The sequence below is a fragment of the Bipolaris sorokiniana genome, assembly GCF_000338995.1.
Source record: "Bipolaris sorokiniana ND90Pr unplaced genomic scaffold COCSAscaffold_11, whole genome shotgun sequence".
Classification (NCBI taxonomy): domain Eukaryota; kingdom Fungi; phylum Ascomycota; class Dothideomycetes; order Pleosporales; family Pleosporaceae; genus Bipolaris; species Bipolaris sorokiniana.
The window spans coordinates 351,816-371,472 of NW_006911905.1; the positions used below are offsets into that span (position 1 = coordinate 351,816).

The window sequence follows — 19,657 nt, forward strand, 5'->3', positions numbered from 1 at the left end:
GTTCTCGATTGTACGCCTGCGACATGCATCTACTCTGCTGCTCTGCATCGCCCTCAACCCTCCTGTCCCCGGCATCCACTGCATCTCCCTCCCTCTAGTACTCACTTGCTATTACACTACTCCATCCCGCCATTTCTTCTCCAGGGGGCTGGCGCTGGCATCGCATACACACATACCACATACATACACTTACTACCACGTCCATCCACTCACACATACATATACGCGTACACGCGCACACACAATGTCGCAACCGCTTCTCTCCGCACGTCATGCTGACCACCACACTCTGGCCCTGCCCTCGCCCAAACCCTGAACCTTAGCTCGTCACGCATGTTTTTGCCAAATTTCTTTTTGATTATGCCTCTCGATAGACTGCTCCTCCCCAACCCCAAACCGCCCTCTGGTTCGCTACTGCACCCGCCACCCAACCCCGTTGCTCCGATGCATCGCATCGCATCGCTGCTGGCCTGCTGCAGGACATGACACCGTCATCCCTTAGCCCTCCCGCTCCTCGCTCCCTTAACACCCTCCAGCCTCTCTTGTCTCCCGCCCATGTTTTGCTCCAACCTCCACCCCGCTCACGAACGCGTAATCTGCCATACGTACATACATTTAGAGAGAAAGAAAAAACTCGCCAGGGGGTGGGGAGGCGGGGTGGGGGGGGCTGGCTGGCTGGCTGGCTGACTGGGTCATGCCATCGTCATCTGCATCTCCTTCTCCGTGCGTCCCCAACACACAACAGCATGGCCTTTGATCGATCTGCACTCTTTAGCCCTCGACCTCACCACCAGCCCTCGCAACTGTTGGGAAGGCCTGTCCGCACGTATTGCAAGCGGATGATCGCCAATGCTTTTCCCCATTGTGCTTTGCTCTCCCTTCGGCCCTTTGTGTCCATGATTACGTGTTCCGCCCTACCTAGTTTATTTTCAATCCCCCGATCCTTACAATTCCCACTCCCCCGCCCCGCTTCCTCTTGCCTAATCTCGCTTGATATCCGCATTCCATTTTATCAATACTTCCTTCCTGGTCCTTAACAACCTACGCATTGTCTACTTGAAAATTCTCCTCGCCAAAACATTTGCTATCCACTGATGCTGCCCACGCCGCTGAACAACTGGTTTTTTTCTTTTGCCTCTCTTGAAAAATAAAGCAATCATCGGCTTCACCGTTGGCAGGATCATTATCCTCGTGTGCGACATTCATCATCCTGGTATTAATTCTTGACCAACACGCGTTGCTTCTTCGCCTTGTTTTATCCTTTACTGGCCCCATACAGTAAACAAACCGAAAATCCTCGAATTGGAAAGAGTTACCCAGTCAAAATATACCGCTTGTGAATTGGGCAACTTCAACCATTCTTCACAGTTTTTCTTTAGTCTTTCCATGTCCAACCTCAACATTAATAACATGATGCCTTGCTATGCACGCTCTCAAGCCAACGTTCTCACGTTGATGTTCATGTCCACACCTATATCTATATCGTACTAACATCTATATCAACCAGCCCCGCCTGTCTATATCACTCAACTTCCTAAGCTTTCACATGAACAAAAATCAAGACTTATCCCATGCTTCCAACACTGGGCGCAACAGTATACACATGGATACCATCGTACTCGCAAACCTTGCCAAACATGGAAGAAACAAAAAAGAATCACACTTTACTTACCAGACATTGCGATATCAAGACATACCAGAACTTCACTTGGGGTATTCAATGGATGGCATCATGTGTCAATAGAGAAATTAGAAACTGTAGAATAACAATTTAACCTCACACCATGTCACGTGTAATATATTAAACAAAATCACGCCATGATATCCCTCAATTTGTCGTATCAAGCGGTGAACATGGCGTGTTTCTAGGCACAACAACAGAGGTAGTAATACTTAATACTAGATTAGCGTGTGTATGTACTGTAAAGGGAAAATTCCAGACACCCATATAGTAATGGTTAAATATAAGATTTTGGCTTGGAAATCAGTTTTGCAGTTAGTTTATCAAGGAAGAAAATGTTCAGAAAGCTTCTTCAGGACTAAACCTTTATCAAAATCTCTTTGCGTCTCGGAAATTGAAAGGAGGTTGGGGGTTGATACTACTTTGTGTTCAGATATCACGTGTTTTATCTGGTTTTAGAGGGGGAGAAAGATTCGAAGACAACCCTATCTGCATTTACTACCATGTCAAAATGCAAACCCGTGGATCACTTTAACCTTCTAATAAAATTATCTTGAACAGATCGATTACTGTAATAGATGTTACATATTATTCTATAAGATACTACTGGTTCAAACAACCTCTGCTTACACAATACCCACTTTTGCAACCACGGATACAATTTGTCACATTTCTATTATTACTTTGAAGTTCTATTCCTCTTCTACAACCACGGATACAGTTTATCGCATTTCAATTATGACTTTAAAATGATCTTCCCCTTCTGCAACAGATAAAACTAAATATCTTCTTCCTACCTTTGGACCACCAACACAACTTCAACATACTCTCCATTTCCCCTCTAAGACACTACAACACCACCAATTTCAAGACAGAACAATGGCCTCGACAAAAGGCCTTCCAGTCGAAATCTTCCTACAAGTATATGGCTACCTGGGGCCAAAGGACTTCAACGCTGCTCGGTGCACATGCCGAGCGTGGCTGAAGGCCAGTCTGGATAAGAATCTGCTCACGGTAATGATAGAAAGGGGTGGCTGGGCGGGCGTGGATACCAGCAGAGAATGGCAGTTGCTCAGCTGCCAACTTGCCAGAGAGTGTGCCTTGGCCCCAGGCCGGGCTGGGTTGGAAACAGAGCCAGTATTCACCAAGAGCTCGGAGGTGGATTTCGCCGGGCTGAGGGACAGCCAACCCGGTGGTGAACTAATCTTCACCACCAGTATCTGCTCGCGGTTCCTTTGCGTAGCCCAGGGAGCACTGATCTATATTTACCAACTCGACGCTGGCCGTCTGGTATATATGGCAAGTGTCGAATGCCCAGGACAAGTACTTGCCATCACCATGGGCCTATATGGCGGCAGATATGCCATTGCTGCAATCCTGGAAGACCGGATGGGCATGGTACGAAAACTTCCAGAAGAGTTATTTGAGCATGGCCCACAGGGGCAGGAGCAGGATCGTACGCAGTTCAACGCAATTCATATCCAGTCGAACAGCGAAAGGATAAGCATCACGGGCACCAATAACAGCGCCCTATATGAGCACAACTTGATCAACCAGATGTGGAATTCGATCGACAACGACTCGACAATCTACAGCGATCTGGGCTTTGAGGGAGATCCACCACGAAGCGTTTCTCTATGCCCCCAAAGCCAATGTGTAGTTTTCGGCTGTTCAGCAGGCCTGGACGTACAATGGATCGACGAGCCGTCAGGCCAGAGCCTACATCGCTGGTTTCCCCTAACCGCCCCAAGCGACAACGTCTACGTCCTCCCAACACGAACAGGACACGAATCATCAAACACACTCCGTATTTTCTCCAGTCCTGCCCACCTAGACGACCGCCCTCGCATAAAACACAGACTCCTCCTCTCCGACTACATTTACTTGTGGGGCTCACACAGATTCATACATACATCTCTCCTGCCAAACTCCATAATCTGCGACTACTACAACGTCATCCCCCTAAGCGACGGCCACCACATACTCTTCGTCGACCCCCCGAGCGACCGCCTCGTCCTAGGCACCGACGAACTCGCCAGCGGTACCACGGAGCTCGTTCGTAAAATCGAATTCATCCCCCCAACAAACGGGCAGCGACCGAGGCTCTACCGCGTCGCAGCAGACATGTCCGAGGGCGCACGCCTAGTGGCCGTCTACGGCGATATCATCATGTTATACTCTATCCCACCGGAAATATGCCGCTTTTCTCCTAACAACGAAGACCAAACAGATCGCCCGCTCCAACATGGCAGCAACCACTGGCTCGACTGGTGGGACGAACCGCGTGCGAACGAGGAGACTGCCGCGCTGCATGATCAGGGTCCCGCGTGGCCGCTTTCTTTACGCGGTACGCGCATAACTACACTGGCGAATGTTTGTGACATTTCTGTGCAGACGCGCCCATGCCTTTCTATTTCGGCGGTTACGGATGCGGGGAAGTGCCAAGTTTGGAAATTTCCAAGGATCAGGGAGGCATTTGGGGTGGAGAAGATGGTGGTATGTCACAAGGGGCTCGTTGAATCAGGCTTGTAGGGTGAGGATTTCGTAAACTCATAACCAATTGCGTTACGTACGAGGGTATCAATAAAGCACAAATGAGCGAAGGAACAAAGCACAAATAAGCAAACGAGCAAAGTGCGTTACAGGAAATTGAGATCGTATGATGATACATAAAGGGGCATCGTGAGCGTAAGACCAAGGAAGGTGCAATCGTGTTAGTTCCAGTTGCCATCGGCACCATTTGTCGCTGAACTATCTGATCCACCTGGAGATGTTGCGGGTTTGTTGCTGATCCAAACATTGTCAAGCCTGGAGAAGGTCAGCATTGGTAGTCAATAGTGAAGTAGAAATACATACGGCATAACCAGACTAGGATTCTCAAAGCGTAGACCGCTCTCGCGGGCTTCGTCCAAGGTGAGCCTGCCCATGACCCTTCTACCATTTCGCCCAGGGCCAAAGGACTCTTCTTGTACGTCGCGACCCAGGTCAGATTGCTCTGGCCTTCGCAGGCTTTTGAGAGCGATAAACTTCATCAGTGGCCGATAGGTGCGTGCAAAAACAAACAAAAACCATATAGTGCCAATCACGAGCGGGGCTATGAGCACTGCGCGCCTGAAAGCCTTTTTCAAAGCCAATTGACCAGCGACAGTGATCTGAAAGAGGACAACGCCTACAATGACGCGGTCACACATCATAGTCCAACCCTTTCCAGTCGAGTGTTGGCGATGCTCCATGGCATACAAGAGCTGATATTTGTGAACATAGTGGCCAATCATGAAATAGACTAGGCCAGTAAGCAAAACCTGCCAAGAGTCCTTTAATACACTGTAGACCATGCAAATGATGAAGATGAGAATCGTCTGTGGCAGGTAAAAACCGTAGCTGAAGACCGGTGGCTGCACAAGCTCAGCGTAGTCCCGAGGTGTTTTAGCACCCATCAAGTAGACCGGGTACAGGGAAAGAGCGCCAAATTCCAGTAGTCGGAACGGAAAGACTCCGAACCCTTGCAACATGATGAAGTTGGTGTAGAAGCCTAACAGGTTGGAAAGTGAGGTAGCCAGAGCGTATGCAATCTCTGTGGCACTTGTGAGTTTTTCGGCAAAGCGCTCAAGCATGGCCAGAAACCCGGACGCTGTCCCTAGGATAGTGAAGAGTATGAAGAAGTTGAAGAAGGTATAGAAGAAGTTTTTCGAAATGACTGATAACTCAACATCACCCTGGGAGATCATGCCTTGCTTGTTTGCAAGCCCTGCAAATCGTTAGCGTGAGTGGTAATCACTGCCGAGAGCCAGTCTACTTACAGTCGTATAGAAAAGGCACAGCTACATTGATCAGAGTCAATGCCAACGTCGGAAGCTGGGTGTTGACAAGCGATTCAAGAGTTTCATGCTTCTCCAACAGTTCTGCAAGCCCAGGGAAAACCCCAGCAATAGAACATGTGTTTAGAGCACCGGCAATGGGCACCAAAAGAACAGTCCAGAAAACGCTCAGAATGCCGATGACGACTGTAATGGACCAAGATCTGAACGTCCTTTGGGAACGAGTCAGATACGTGTTTGACCAGACAACATCTGACGGTGCTGGACAGTTTCTTGCCAAGAGTTGCAATGGGGAGGGGTCGAGTACGGCCTGAATCGCCATTTGAGCACTCGCAACGCTGTCCATTGTCACAAACGCCAGAGGCATTGGTTCAAAATCCTTCTTGCGCAAAGCTCTGATCTCGTCGTCGATTCTCCGGAGCTTCTCTTCATAATAGTCGATGGCATCCACTTTCCTGTATCTTAGCTTGAGAGGGCCGTACCATATTTTGATTTTCGGGCGCTTCTTGGTGTAGGGGACGATGTGGCTAGAGTCGCGATCTGTATCGCTCAGGAAACGGCTTCTCTCGTTGTCGTTGTTGCTGCCATCGGCCAAGGGCTCTGGTGGTCGTGGCTGGACTACCGGAAGAGTCTCGAGGCTGCGTTCCACCCTTCGGCTACCGAGATGAACAGTCCAGGCTTCCTCGAGCTTTCTGACAATGACACGCCTCTCAATAACCTTGTTATCCAGCTCCTTCCAGTTCTTGCACAGCGTTACACTCTCCACCGTTCCGATACCAAGATCCATGATGAACGCCTTGATCTTGTCCTCCGATCGAAGATCGACCGGAATACCGGAGAGCCGGATGGTTCGGTCGGTGATGGTAGTCTGGCCGCCAAGGTACTCTTGTCGAATCTCAATAATCCTTCTAGTTTCCGAGACAATCAAGTATAGGATAAGGGCGGTGAAGAGGTAGACGAAGACGAGATACATCCACAGATAGTCGGTGTAGCGTTCATATTCGGCGGCAAACGTAGTAAAGGTACTACGAACCTCAATGTGCTCGGAGCCTGGGTCTAGGCGGATTGGAGATTTCTTTCCCTCTTTGTCCTGGTGGGTATCATGTACTGGCTTGATGACGACGAGGGCGAAGAAGAGGGTGATGAGCAGAAACTTGATTGCCATTTTGAAGAATGCAAGGTATACATAGGCATCGAGGCCAGCCGAGGCCAGCACCTGTTCGTCGGTGATGTTCCATAGTGGTATCATCCAGCCGAAAAAGCTATCGGGGAGGTCGGGGAGCGCCGTTGCGAGGTTCTTCTGCTTCTTGCGCGCAGCGTAGAGGCCTTTCCATCGTGGGCGAAGAAACTGATGTCGCCAGTCAGCAAGCATGAAGCCGTTTAGAGGGTGCCAAAACATACGCAAAAGATAAGGAATGCGCCCACGCCTAGGCCTAGGGAGAGGTAGAGTTGGAGACGGACATCGCGTGGGCGCAAAGTGCCCCAGGGATCTCCAGTCTCGTCGGGGCAAGTTTTGTTATGTTTACTTATAGGTAGCATTGCCAAGATGAAAGTTGAATCGCCATAAACAGCGATGGCGTCGCTGGTTGTGGGTTACACGTGAAGGAAGGAGTCCGCCAGGGTTGGGCGATGTCATTATGCGCTAGCGGCCCAAGCGGGCGCAAGCCTCGAAGCCATGCCGCCTCACTATCTTGGAGTTCTTTATCAAGCCTTGACCCGACGTCTCCTGTCATTACGTGGAGGTGTGAGCTGCTTGTTGCAGTCAATGTGACATGATTGTTGTCATCAAGGGATAACCCGCAAAAGAATCACGCGGATAATTACTTTTTCGGGCAACATGTCAGCCCGAAGAGAGATGCTCAGAAGGTCCCATTGACTGAGGAGTCGCAGCTCGAAGCTGATTGGTTAGGACGTTTACACCATTTTCGTAAACCACATGATTAACACTAGCATCAAGCTGCACAACAGCTACTATATCACCGCAACTGTCCGAACAGTAATATCAGCAGATGATTGAGCGGTATTGAAAACGCTGCACTATCACTCAAATGGAAAATGGGATATATTGCCATGTTGCACTAAAGCTGAGCTGTACTGTTGGCGACATGTCCTTACATAGAAGGCTAACGCTGTTGTGGATGCATTCTCCGCTTGTGTCCTTTCTGTCTGACAGATCTAGTTCACAACGGTGAGATTTTATTTGTAACGTCTATTGATCGAACCGCAAACCGTGCACCGACCGATTGCTCTGCGGTCCTACTAAAGTACACTACCCTATAGTGTACATATGCGTGTAAGATTTCTATCGGTGGCCCTGCCGATCGGGTGCACGTGACCGAACGCAGCAAGTTGGCGTTTCACCGACGACGATCGCTATGTAACTATGAGTATGCAATGACGCCCAATGTTTTTGTGAGAATTTTCTCTCCTAAAGGAGGGTCCAAGTTCACCAGCTGAGTAAGAGTACTAGTATGAAGACCAGGATTTTGGTGAGGGATATTTCACAAACGTCCCAGATGTGCCTCTAAACAGCCAACCGCATGTAGCAAGTATAAGCGCAGCGGCATTACTTTTGTACAGCAGGATGGGAGCCGGGAACAGGATATCCGGTGGAACCCGTACAGACTCGGGACAACATGCCCCGTTGACGTGACGGCCCGAGAAACATGTGTGCTAGTACAAAAGAACAGAAAGAGAGTGTATATGGGTGGAGCCATGGAGACAACGCAAAGGGGAGTCATGTGCTGAATAATTGGATGTGCATGATTGGGGACATAACCAACGGTCCCTAGCTGACTGATGTCGAGTAGGTGATGGAGGGAATGCTTGTAGCGCCTCGTCGACGACGGTACAGTCTCCGTCAAACATGCATAGCCAGTGTTCCGGAGCAAGAGTAGTCAGAGTCGTCAGCAAAAAAGTTTCAGCCCCTTTGTCCCTGTTATGGGAAGTAATAGGACGAATCCATGTGTCGCACTAACGTGCCACCAATAAGCCTTGCGGCCCAGCTTGGCACCGAAGCTTGGCTGAGATCGATGCCGGGGTAGTAGGATCGCGATGGCAGACGGAAACAGGCCCGAAGGTATCACCACAAGCGCTCGGCTCGGACAAACAGTGGACGGGAGCGTTATGGTGGGGTTGGGCACAGCAGTGGTGGCAGTGTTGACAGTGTTTGCAATGCTGGCCACATCAACAAGACAAGTACTGTAGCAGACGTCGTGGAGGGATTCAGCTAGTGGTGGTGCGAGGAGGCGTGAGGAGGGGGAAACAGAGTTTGCGGGCGCTCCTCCCGTCGAGCGTGACAGGCGAGGGTAGGATAGCGTTCTCTTGCCGACACAGCCAGTAGGAGTAGCGGCGCCGGGGGGATGTGATGGACGGGGAAGCTGGGCCGGCGTATTTGCAAATGCACACAGGTGCAGGCATGGGATGGCGTGCAGGCTGAGGAGGGCGGTCTAGTTCAGTCTCGGGTAGAGGGCAGCAGTGTCTGGCATCAAATAACAGCTGGTAGCCGCCCGCAAACCATCGAGAGCCCAAAGCCGTCCGCCTTCCCTCGCCCACCAAACACGACGCTGCGCATGCTCCTTGGCACGCCGGCTCGACGACACTGTACTGCGCCAAGAGCGGTGCGGCTCTGAACAAGCCTTGTGCAGCGATCCAGACGGTACGTAAGAGCGACGATCCGTCCAGTCTTCCTGTCGAGTACCCCACTTTGAGCTGGTGTGTGGATGTGTGCGTGTGTACTACATGTTCAGTGTCATATATATATACATGGACATATGCATGCCATGTGGCCGCACCGTGCTCGTCGGGCTGGATTGCCCACGGCGACGCTAGAGAGCACTGCCACCATACCATCCCTCTCCCTCCCTCCCCGCGTGGGTCCCGCGATGCCTCCGCAGCATACCGCTCTTCCTGCGCTTCACTGCTGCTGTCCGCAATGCTGACCACGCCCAAGCAATATCCAGTCTGCCATCACAGTAAATCCCACCCGCTACAGGCTGCGCCACAGCCCCCAGTCCACCTGAGACGATTGCGCGTCGCCGTCGAGGGCGCCACTCCCCAAGCCACTGCTGCTCCTGCTCCTGCTCGCGCACTCATACGCCATATGTCCTCAACCTGAGCGCGTCCCCTGTCGCCGCTGCAGTCCCTTTTCCTCTGCTGCCACCCTCGACCCCTCCATCCCATTCTCGCCGCCGACTCCTGGCCCGTCGCCCGCCGCACCCCTGGCCGGCTGCTACTGCCCGTTGGACCGCAGACACACAGACATCGCGGGCGGCCGCACAATGCGCGCACCACACGGAGTATGACTTCCAGCCAGACACGCTCCTCTGCTACGCCGTCCTCGCCAATCTCCGCCAGGTCCTTTCTGTCCCGCTTCAAGTCGCCCTTGTCCTCCAAGTCGCGCAACTACACCGAATTCTATATCCAGTCCGACGACCCCCACCGCCACTACACGCCCGGCGATGTCATCAGCGGCACCGTCATCATCAAGATTGTCAAGCCGCTACGCATCACCCACCTGGTCGTCTCCCTGCACGGCTATGCCCAGGTCTTCAAGAACCCAAACACCCCCGGCGACGCCTACAAAAACTATTGCTCCAGCGTCGGTAACGGCAGGGCGAACAAGGCAGGCAGCTACTTTGGCAATGGCTTCGTCTCCCTGTTTGAGGACGAGGTGGTCTTGTGCGGAGAAGGCAGGCTAGCCGAGGGTATATACCACTTCAACTTTGAGCTTGAATTCCCCTCCAAGGGCTTGCCTAGCAGCATCGACGTAAGCCGTCCTGACGTGTAGTAACTGACGCGCTTGCTAACTGTAGAACGCAGTTTGAGCGCGGAACTATATCTTACATGCTTAATGCTACCCTGACCCGCCCCACCACAATATCCCCAACTGCTTCATGCGACACCAAGGTTTACCTCACCGACACAATCGACATTGCGCCAGTTCCACAGCTCAAACCCCGAATCATCTCACTTGAGCCTATATCCAGAAGAACACGCAACAAGCCCTCGCGAAAACGGCCAGCCGAAGGAGGAGTACCACAAACACCCGACGGTACAAATCCTCCGCCAGTCGGATCCGTTCTGGACCGATCTACCACCACCGATGAGACGGAAGGTGCGCGGAGTCCTTCGCCAAGCGACGTAAGCTATGGGAGCCAAAGAAGTAGCGGAAACGCTTCTGGAACAGAGTATGGTGTTCGCTCAATCAACACCGTCACAGACGGATCCCCTTCGCAAGCTGGCAGCCGGACGAACCCCAAAGGCAAGACCATCACGGCAACGATTGACGTACTCAAGGGAGGTTTCCTGAGGGGTGATCAAATACCAATCAAAGTCACAGTAAATCACACCAAACACATCCGCAGTTTGAAGGGGATCATAATTACCTTGTATCGCCTTGCACGAGTCGACATGCATCCTGCGCTTCCGGTTGTTGCTAATAGCAAAGGAGACAAGACCAAATCGGAGGATTACTATCCAAAATCCAGAACCGGCCTCGGCGGCTTGTCCCTCTCGTCTGCCGGCTCGAGTCATACTTTCCGGAAAGACTTGTGCCAATCTTTTGCACCTCTTTTTGTTGATCCCAGGACTCTAACGGCCGAGATAAAATGCTCCGTGCGCGTGCCCGACGAGGCTTTTCCGACAATATCAAATGTTCCAGGCGCGATGATCTCATTCAAGTACTACGTTGAAGTGGTTGTGGATATCCAGGGTAAGTTGACTGGTCTTGACCGAATGGTCGCAAACGCTGGCTTAGTCAATGTACCATCGACCGCTGGTGGTTCCGCTACGGCAGGTGACGATACCTCGGGCAGCATGTTCTCAACTTGGGGCGGTGTCTTCGTGGATACGGACCAAATACGGCGTGAGAAGGGTATTGTATCCGCTTTATTCGAGGTCATTATTGGCACAAAAGACAGCGATCGTAACGGGAAAAGGAAACAGACACAGAATTATTCGGGTCACAACGATGCCTACAACGACTTTCATCATGAAGGTTACGTTGATCCAAACGATGAGCAGGGATACGACCCATACCATTATGGCTACGACGAAAATGGCCAATATTATGACTACGGCTACGACCAGGCCTACGACAGTGTTCCTGGATATGAACAACACGGCGCAGGCGCAAGTACTGCTTTCCCAGTGCCAAGAAGCGTGCCGGAGGAAGAGCACGGGATATCGGAAAAGGAGCGATTACGGCGAGCGGAGGAGCGCCTGTTACCTTCCCAACCACCAGACGCCGCTGGTCCATCCTGGCCTCTAGTTGGCGAGCAACAAGGCATACCAGCTTCGGCGCCCGTGTTACCCGAGGAAGACGATCCTCATCCTTCCTATGTAGTGAGCTCATCTTCGTCAACTCCAGCTCACCCTCCTCCGCCATTTCGGGCTATATCATCACCGGCAATGTCCTCGCACTTGCCAACAGCGGCTTCATTGCAACGTCGGGTTACAAATATTGGTGACGACGGAACAAGAACTTCCGCGACCGGATCTTCGCATGCTCTACGCTTAGACCATCAGGCATCCTCAGCCAATGGCAATGGAGACGACCCGTCCAAACCTCTTCCTCCTCTACCGCCACAACCACCAACCGAAGGACATGGCTCTGCACCACAGTACATGCCCTCGTCGTCCTCACACCTGGAGCCCACAGACGACAAGCAGGAGTTGCAACGACGAAGACTGGAAATGGAGAGAAGTGCGCCGCCTACAGACCATGACGACGAAGGCGGCCCGTCGAATGGTGCCTTTGCCCCGCCACCTCACGCCCTAACGAGCTCGCATTTGGCTCCTTCAGCGCCTATGCTGAACGATGATGACGAGTTCCTTGTGGGAGCAGTGCGTCCAGTCCGAAGTAGACAGGATCTACCCGAGAGTAGTAGAAGACAAAGTGAGGCGTTACCAGAGTACCGAAGGTGACATGCATGATACGGGCGTTTCTGGGTTCATTGAAGACGCAATGTGCGCAAATCTTTTGGCATGAAGCGTTACATAGACTTGTCCTTTTTTTCCTCCTCTTGCTATTTTCCAAATCGGGGTTTTCACACGCCGTTCTCTCACGCCTTTTTTTCTTTTTCTCAAAAAGAGCGGTCAACATCTACTTTCTTCTTTTTCTGTTTGTTTGTTGGGCAAAGGACAATACTGAAGTGTAGGGGTGTTTTGATTTCTATGATACCTTTTGAACGATATTAGGCAATATATTTAATTCCATATGTATAGTTATGTGTTTGTATGTATGTATGTATGCATATCGAGTGGAAGCGTCACCCTTGATGATGTTCTTTTGTGGATTCCCGACTTTCGCGCCTTATTGTTGCAACTTTCTTGGGATGTATGCGGTTTTAGCTCATTTCATGTCCTGAAGTTGCCGAGTAATGACTGTCTCAAGATCGCGCGAATGGGCATCATATGTCTTTTGCAGACTGGCTAACTGCTTCGTCATTGCAGCTTCGATGTTGGCTTTCTGTGCTAGCAGATCCTGGAGGCCCCTGAGTTGCGCTTGGTGAGCTGCTGATCTGTGATTTGCGTTAGTTGGAGTGGTTGTGAAGCGGTGCGATGTTGCCGACACGCACGCTTCCTTTTCGTAATCGCCAAAGGCCATGTGGATGTCGTCTAGGACTACTGCGCGTTGCTCAATGTAGTCTTCAGTAATATCTTGCTTACGGGCTGCGAGATACTTGCGTTGCTAGAAGGGATATGGGTTAGCATCGTGTTGGTATGTCATTAATACTAGATGGTTTTTTTGTATCTAGCCGATGGAGTTCTCAGCTAGACATACATCGGCAACCATGTTGACCATAAGTTGCTCTAGTGCGTCGTCCGAGGTGCTTTGAGATGCTTTTAGCTCGGCTTCTTTGTTGTTGTGATTGAACTTTAAAATCTCCGTATCACTGGGTTCATTGAAGTCTTTCATTGGCTTCGCAGTTTCTTGAAGAGAGACATCTTGCGTGAGAGTAGTACGGTTCGATGGCCTTTTTACTTTTGGCAAGACCATGACTGACTGTTCGGGTGAGTGCTAGCAGTTAGTGTGATGATCAGCAGTTGAGGATAACTAGGTAGATATTGTCAGGCAATCACGCTTGTGGGTGCCTGTGTAGCCCAAATAGGTTGAAGTTGAGCAGTTCAAGTGTGGGTGGATACAAAGGCCGGTGGTTGGCTTTCCCCACATGGTGCCGAGACTCGGCGCTACTAGCGTGCATCCACAAATTTTTGGCCTCCAGTTTGCGGACTCCCGCATTGTTCACCAGCAAAATCACTTCGTGTTTTCTTCGCACCATAATCTCTGGAAGCCAAAATGGGTCTCGCCGCGCCAAAGAAGTATGCACGCGATTTCGACTTTTGCCACCTTTACCTCCCAAACTGACGCTCCAGTAGCCGAACCAAAATCTCCAATGACCCGCAAAACACAACATGGGCGAACAACACCTCGCGCTTCGGTCATCGCATGTTGACTTCGCAGGGATGGCAACCTGGTAGCTCTCTGGGCGCAAAAGATGCGTCCCACGCCGCTCATTACACCACCGCCTCCCAATCGCACATCCGTGTCTTTCTCAAAGACGACAACCTAGGTCTAGGCGCAAAGCGAGGCAGTGAGCGGCCGGAAAATTTTGGTCTTGCAGGGCTAGAGAGTATTCTGGGGCGATTGAATGGCAATGAGGCCGAAGTCAAGAAGGAAGAGGAGAGGCGCGAGGAGATTGAGAAGAGGGCATTCGTGTACCGGAAGTACGGCATGATGAACTTTGTCAGTGGCGGCTTCCTGGTCGGCGATAAGATTACAAAGAAGTCGGATATCAAGAAGGAAATTGAGGTCAAGACCGAGACGGAAATCAAATCTGAGCCGCAAAGCGACAACGAAATGGCGAGCAGCAAGGACAAGAAGAGAAAGCGCGAGGAGCACACCGAGGACGAGCCGAAGTTGAAGCGCAAGAAGAAGAGCACAGATCTGCGTGATGACGGGAAGACAGAGAGCGACTCGTCGAAGTCGAAGAAGCACAAGAAGGAAAAGTCGAAAAAGTCGAAGCGGGCATCTTCGTCTGATGTGGAGGCCTCGGCCGACACCGAACTGCTCACAGACAAGGCACGACGGAAAGCAGAGAAGAAGGCACGCAAGGAGGAGAAGAAAGCTAAAAAGGCACTCAAGAAGGCTGCGAAGAAGGCAGCTAAGAAGGGCAGTTCCGACGACTCGAGCTCTGAGAGCGAGACCGAAGCGAGCACGCCAAGTTCTTCCGTGCCTGTGTCGGGCGTGTCCACGCCTGCACCTGCGGGATTAACATACAACCCACGAGGTATGCATGCTGTGCGACAGAGGTGGATTCGCCAGAAAAAGGCAGCAACTATGGATGCACAGGCGATGAAAGAGGTATGTTTGGCGTGGGATGCCTCCTCATAGACCAACCCCGACTAACACAAGGTGCAGATTTTCATGATCAAATCACAGTCGTAAGTCAGCGCTTGACTGGGCGCATGACCGTTATCAGCATAGCGAGGCGTTGGTGGGGTTTTGTTGTAGCATTGGACTGTTGGGCTCGAATATGGAAGCCGAATAGAAGACAACACATCGCACATGTCATTTTTTCCCAAGTTAAACTCAAATAAACTGCTTTGGCCGGGGATTGAATAGGATAAGGTTTTATATCGTGGCCATGCATCATGAATATTACTCATGGTCCGAGATATCCGCCATCCCAATGGGATTACTGTGCAGCGGTAGCAGTCAGCCAGCCAGGCTAAGGGCTTTTGTGATTTTGCCGGTCGCGATTGTGGTTGGGTTGATTCAAGTTCAAGCTAGGCCGATAGTGGTCGAAGGCCGCCGGTGAATTCAACCAAAACGGAGGAGGGGTGTCCATGTACATATGCAGCTTCCATTACGACTAGAAGCTGGTAGCGTTTTTAGTGGTATTCTACGATGGTTTACTTTTCTCCCCGTTTCACGGTGCAATTAGGTATAGTTCACTGCATCTTGGCAATCAGAGGTCCAAAATCCTACTCGAGGTTAAAGGCTTGTTATTCCCTCTGCGGCAGAAATCTAACCACAACCGCAACCGGCGAAACCAAACAGGCGCTAAGCGAAGAACCCATACAGTTGCAGTGAACGGATGATAAACGTCGAACCTACGATAGGGCAATTCCAGAAACCAGGGATGCGCTGCGAGCCGCGTCAGTTCCTGCATGGCGGACCCCGTGCTAGCGCGCTAGGCCGTAGTGGGATGAGGGCGATGTACAATGACCTCGTCCACCCTTGGTAACTGTAGCGCGCTGCTTGACCCGGTGTACTACTACAGGACATACGTATGTATGTACAGGGCTCCCGTTTAATCCTCGCAACGGCCAGCCCTAGTTGCTTTCTTTTCTTCGGCAAATTCTTGTCTCACCTTCTGTCTCTCTTTCTCTCTTTCTTGACTGCATCGGCGAATAAACGCATGCGTAGTCGGCCCTTGGGCGTTTCCGGTAAGGTCCGCTGCAGCCGAATCCCCAAGTTGGTAGTACGGCATGGTTAACATTTGGCGCAGTCAGCCTTCACCCTCACAACACGGCGTTCCATGCATATGCCCAGCGCCTCGTCCACAGACTATATAACCGACGCCCCGCCCATAGATTCGGTCCCCGACGCCCCTTCCGTACTCGACGCCTCGCCCTTCGACTCTATGCCCGCGCAATTGGCCCCTAACATGCCCTCTCTCGCATCGAGGAATGGCGCCCCTGTGCCCACGAGGAAGGAGTCGACGCCCATGATGCCTCCCTTCATGGTTTCTGCGCCAGGCAAAGTCATTGTATACGGAGAGCATGCCGTTGTCTATGGAAAGGTACAACTCAACAGTTCCAAACACGTTCAGGAGCCCATATACTGATGTTTCTCAGGCCGCCATTGCGGCAGCTATATCCCTCCGTTCATATCTCCACGTCTCGTTCCTTTCAAAGTCGAACCGTACCGTGCAGCTGCGCTTTCCCGATATTCAGATGGAGCACACGTGGAATATTGACGAACTACCATGGGACGCGTTCAGCAAGCCGGGCAAGAAGAAGCACTACTACGAACTCGTAGAATCATTAGATCCCGATCTGATGGTCGCCATACAACCTTTCATAGACCAAGTGTCTCCCACTACTCCTGAGTCGATACGAAAAATCCACCACGCCTCGGCGACCTCCTTCTTATACCTTTTCCTCTCGCTTGCGTCGCGCAAAGTTCCTCCTTGTATTTATACATTACGTTCCACCATTCCAATTGGCGCCGGCCTGGGTAGCAGCGCCAGTATATCAGTGTGCCTCAGTACCGCATTGCTTCTACAGATTCGTGCTCTGAGCGGGCCCCATCAAGACCAACCGGCACAAGAATGTGAGCTTAACATAGAGCGCATCAACCGATGGGCATTTGTTGGTGAAATGTGCATACACGGGAACCCTTCTGGAGTCGATAACACAGTGTCCTCGGGTGGTAAGGCAGTCCTCTTTCAACGGAGAGATTACGGCCAGCCCCCGCTTGTACAACCACTACACAGTTTCCCAGAGCTACCTCTTTTGCTTGTCAACACGCGACAGTCGCGCAGCACAGCTACCGAGGTCGCCAAAGTCGCCAACCTCCGCAAAGCGCATCCCGTCCTCGCAGAGAGCATTCTCGACGCAATAGGCTCCGTCACTGAATCCGCACACAAGCTCCTCACATCCCCAGGTTTCGATTCAGAATCAATTGAAGCGCTGAAGCATCTCGGTGAACTAGTAACCATCAACCATGGCTTGCTTGTTTCACTAGGCGTTTCCCACCCAAAGCTCGAACGTATCCGAGAAATTATCGATCACACAGGTATTGGCTGGACAAAGCTCACGGGAGCAGGAGGTGGAGGTTGTGCCATCACTATTCTCAAGCCGCAGCCGCCCGCCCTCGCAAACGACCACCAACCGGACACAAACTCTGACAAATCCGATACCGCATCTGAACCAGATGTAGATTGCAATGCCTCTGTCATTTCAACTAGCACCAAGATGAAGTACAAGATCCTTGATTCGCTCGAGGTCAAGCTGGAGAATGAAGGATTCGAGAAGTTTGAGACGACGCTGGCTGGTGATGGTGTTGGTATCCTCTGGCCAGCTGTTTTGCATAATGGAAATGAAGAGGAGGGTGGAGAGGAAATTGACCAGGAAAAGTTCCTCAATGCTGAGGGCAACGTTGGAATCGAGAGACTAGTTGGTGTTAACAGCTCACAACGGAAGATCTATGGAGAAGTTAGAGAAGGATGGAAGTTTTGGAGGCCGTGGGATGCTGGTGAGAGTTAGAACTTGCTCTAGGTGCTGGTTTTAATTTACTCTTCATACCGCTGTCATGCTTGTAGCATCGATGCGCATCTTAATTTTCTGTTTTCTTTTTCTTCACATAGGGTATAGTTATAGGGTTGTGTCACTTTGAGGAACCATGAAAAAGTTTGGTATATGCAGTGTCCGTCAAACGAGTCCTGGGGAACTTTGCTTTTTTGGTGACAAGGCAATGTGTAGCCGTTCCAATCGTGCCGCGCATATTCAGCCACGCTCTTGGTCACCAAAACACATGAACTCGAGTCGAGTGTTCTGTATGTATGTGGCTTGTGCCGCTATGATTGGGCGGTAAGCCATGTGGCTCAGGTAATTTTTAGAAGCGAGCCACGCGCAGTGGCTGAGTCCAACCACTGTCTTGCGACGCAGTCAAACCTTGAGAGAGACTTCCCTCACCCACAACACTTTACCAGTATATCACTGCACAGTTGCAGGTAGAATTTATCGAATACGCTACTCATAAAACGAAAATCCCTCGTGATCTTATATACCAACCACAGTCATGGCGCCTGGAAAGTGGGGTACGTCATATTCGCTGCCTCTGCGCCTGCGCTTCAATATGGACCTTTGCAGGACCCTTCGCTCACAACGTCCCAGATGATGAAGAAGAGAGCTCGGGCCCTCCATCTCCGACCGTAGCACCCATCGCCCGCCGCAGCAAGTTTGAAGACGAAGAAGATGAAGATGTGTGTCATCCCTCCCTGCCCCGCGCTCGCATAATTTCCAACCCCGCTATACACATCTTGCACATGCTGACTGCGTACCCAACAGGTGCTAGAATCATGGGACGCCGCAGAAGACTCTGAAGTCGAGCGTGAAAAGGCGAAGAAGGCCGCTGAGGCAAAGGCAAAGGCAGATGCAGAGGCAAAGGCAAACCACAAGTCCAAGGCGCAACGAATCGAGGAGCACAGACAGGCTGCCCTGCGCAGACGGCAGATGGATGATGATGGAGAGAGCGAAGAAGAGGAAACTGAGGCCGAACGCCGTGCAAGACTACGCCAACAAGAAATCGACGGCTCGCGTGCCCAGGCCGAGGAACTCTTTGGTGACCTGACCGTCAGCAACAAGCGCAGCGGCAAAGCTGTCACAATCGCAGACGAGAGCGACCCAAACAACACCATCAACCTCTCCTCGCTCTCCATCTTCAACCCAAACACCAAGGACCAGTTCACCAAGCTGCGCGAGACACTCACTCCCCTGATCGCTGCCAACTCCAAGAAAGGACAGTACACTCTCTTCTTGCAAGAGTTCACCAAGCAGATTGCCAAGGATCTTCCCAGCGAACAGATCAAGAAGATTGCCTCTGGCCTGACTACGCTGAGCAATGAAAAGATGAAGGAGGAGAAGGCGGCCGAGAAGGGAGGAAAGAAGACAAAAGCAGCAAAGACGAAGACGACGCTCAACGCGAGTCGCGATGTTAGTTTGAAGGCGGATACCCGGGCGTATGACGATGATGACTTTGGCGAGTAAGTTCTTCCTGGCTGTCTCCTTTCATGTGTATATGTGGGTGAGCTAACAACATTCTGCAGTGATGACTTTATGTGAGGCATACTGCCGTTCTTCTACCTGTACACCTTTCCGCATACAACATGCTTTGCGTCCAATGTAGGCGTTTGCCACTTGGTCGCACCGTCCTTGCGGTTCGCATGCGCAAGTCTACAGAAATGAGCGCAGCAATTTCTTGATTCTTCTGGCATTTTATTACTTCACCTTGCTCTTTTCTTCTGTCTGGTATACGGTTTGCTTCAAGGGTTTCAAAACGGCCTAGGTTGCACGCATGTAGACATGTTTTAGCTTTACCATATACACAGATTAACACGATCCTTTTTACATTCTATTCATGTGT

General features: G+C 51.3%; 7 protein-coding genes across 7 annotated transcripts; 5 read left to right on the forward strand and 2 right to left on the reverse strand.

Moving 5' to 3' along the window:
• The first annotated feature begins 2,548 nt into the window (after window positions 1–2,548).
• On the forward strand, window positions 2,549–4,362 carry COCSADRAFT_343447 (uncharacterized protein). The gene has a single exon (XM_007704066.1). It carries the CDS (start codon window positions 2,561–2,563, stop codon window positions 4,211–4,213), a length of 1,653 nt encoding a protein of 550 aa, XP_007702256.1. The 5' UTR covers window positions 2,549–2,560; the 3' UTR covers window positions 4,214–4,362.
• A 33-nt stretch (window positions 4,363–4,395) lies between these two features.
• Window positions 4,396–7,038, reverse strand: COCSADRAFT_162407 (uncharacterized protein; the record flags this gene model as incomplete). Its single annotated transcript, XM_007704067.1, has 4 exons — window positions 4,396–4,489; window positions 4,538–5,429; window positions 5,482–6,847; window positions 6,901–7,038. 4 exons carry the CDS (start codon window positions 7,036–7,038, stop codon window positions 4,396–4,398), a joined length of 2,490 nt encoding a protein of 829 aa, XP_007702257.1.
• A 2,340-nt stretch (window positions 7,039–9,378) lies between these two features.
• COCSADRAFT_38686 (uncharacterized protein) lies at window positions 9,379–12,703 on the forward strand. Its single transcript, XM_007703898.1, has 2 exons — window positions 9,379–10,267; window positions 10,321–12,703. Exons 1-2 carry the CDS (start codon window positions 9,800–9,802, stop codon window positions 12,424–12,426), a joined length of 2,574 nt encoding a protein of 857 aa, XP_007702088.1. The 5' UTR covers window positions 9,379–9,799; the 3' UTR covers window positions 12,427–12,703.
• A 142-nt stretch (window positions 12,704–12,845) lies between these two features.
• Window positions 12,846–13,501, reverse strand: COCSADRAFT_183043 (uncharacterized protein; the record flags this gene model as incomplete). Its single annotated transcript, XM_007704068.1, has 3 exons — window positions 12,846–13,022; window positions 13,080–13,192; window positions 13,286–13,501. The coding sequence occupies 3 exons, from the start codon at window positions 13,499–13,501 to the stop codon at window positions 12,854–12,856; spliced, it is 498 nt and encodes a 165-aa protein (XP_007702258.1). The 3' UTR covers window positions 12,846–12,853.
• Window positions 13,502–13,752: 251 nt separating this feature from the next.
• COCSADRAFT_121917 (uncharacterized protein) lies at window positions 13,753–15,273 on the forward strand. Its single transcript, XM_007704069.1, has 3 exons — window positions 13,753–13,824; window positions 13,882–14,866; window positions 14,924–15,273. The coding sequence occupies exons 1-3, from the start codon at window positions 13,802–13,804 to the stop codon at window positions 14,948–14,950; spliced, it is 1,035 nt and encodes a 344-aa protein (XP_007702259.1). The 5' UTR covers window positions 13,753–13,801; the 3' UTR covers window positions 14,951–15,273.
• A 512-nt stretch (window positions 15,274–15,785) lies between these two features.
• COCSADRAFT_38688 (uncharacterized protein) lies at window positions 15,786–17,960 on the forward strand. The gene is made up of 3 exons (XM_007703899.1): window positions 15,786–15,954; window positions 16,017–16,310; window positions 16,366–17,960. The coding sequence occupies exons 2-3, from the start codon at window positions 16,053–16,055 to the stop codon at window positions 17,776–17,778; spliced, it is 1,671 nt and encodes a 556-aa protein (XP_007702089.1). The 5' UTR covers window positions 15,786–15,954; window positions 16,017–16,052; the 3' UTR covers window positions 17,779–17,960.
• Window positions 17,961–18,313: 353 nt separating this feature from the next.
• COCSADRAFT_95821 (uncharacterized protein) lies at window positions 18,314–19,281 on the forward strand (the record flags this gene model as incomplete). Its single annotated transcript, XM_007704070.1, has 3 exons — window positions 18,314–18,332; window positions 18,409–18,497; window positions 18,583–19,281. The coding sequence occupies 3 exons, from the start codon at window positions 18,314–18,316 to the stop codon at window positions 19,279–19,281; spliced, it is 807 nt and encodes a 268-aa protein (XP_007702260.1).
• Between the last annotated feature and the right edge of the window lie 376 nt (window positions 19,282–19,657).

What these genes read in the sequence shown, in the direction of transcription:
- COCSADRAFT_343447 (XM_007704066.1), top strand. Translation starts at nt 2,561, where the DNA reads ATGGCCTCGACAAAAGGCCTTCCAGTCGAAATCTTCCTACAAGTATAT.
- COCSADRAFT_38686 (XM_007703898.1), top strand. Translation starts at nt 9,800, where the DNA reads ATGACTTCCAGCCAGACACGCTCCTCTGCTACGCCGTCCTCGCCAATC. An exon ending in GCTTGCCTAGCAGCATCGAC is followed by an intron (nt 10,268 to 10,320) that starts GTAAGCCGTCCT and finishes TGTAGAACGCAG; the next exon opens with TTTGAGCGCGGAACTATATC.
- COCSADRAFT_121917 (XM_007704069.1), top strand. Translation starts at nt 13,802, where the DNA reads ATGGGTCTCGCCGCGCCAAAGAA. An exon ending in GGTCTCGCCGCGCCAAAGAA is followed by an intron (nt 13,825 to 13,881) that starts GTATGCACGCGA and finishes ACGCTCCAGTAG; the next exon opens with CCGAACCAAAATCTCCAATG. An exon ending in ATGCACAGGCGATGAAAGAG is followed by an intron (nt 14,867 to 14,923) that starts GTATGTTTGGCG and finishes CACAAGGTGCAG; the next exon opens with ATTTTCATGATCAAATCACA.
- COCSADRAFT_38688 (XM_007703899.1), top strand. Translation starts at nt 16,053, where the DNA reads ATGCCCAGCGCCTCGTCCACAGACTATATAACCGACGCCCCGCCCATA. An exon ending in ATGCCGTTGTCTATGGAAAG is followed by an intron (nt 16,311 to 16,365) that starts GTACAACTCAAC and finishes GATGTTTCTCAG; the next exon opens with GCCGCCATTGCGGCAGCTAT.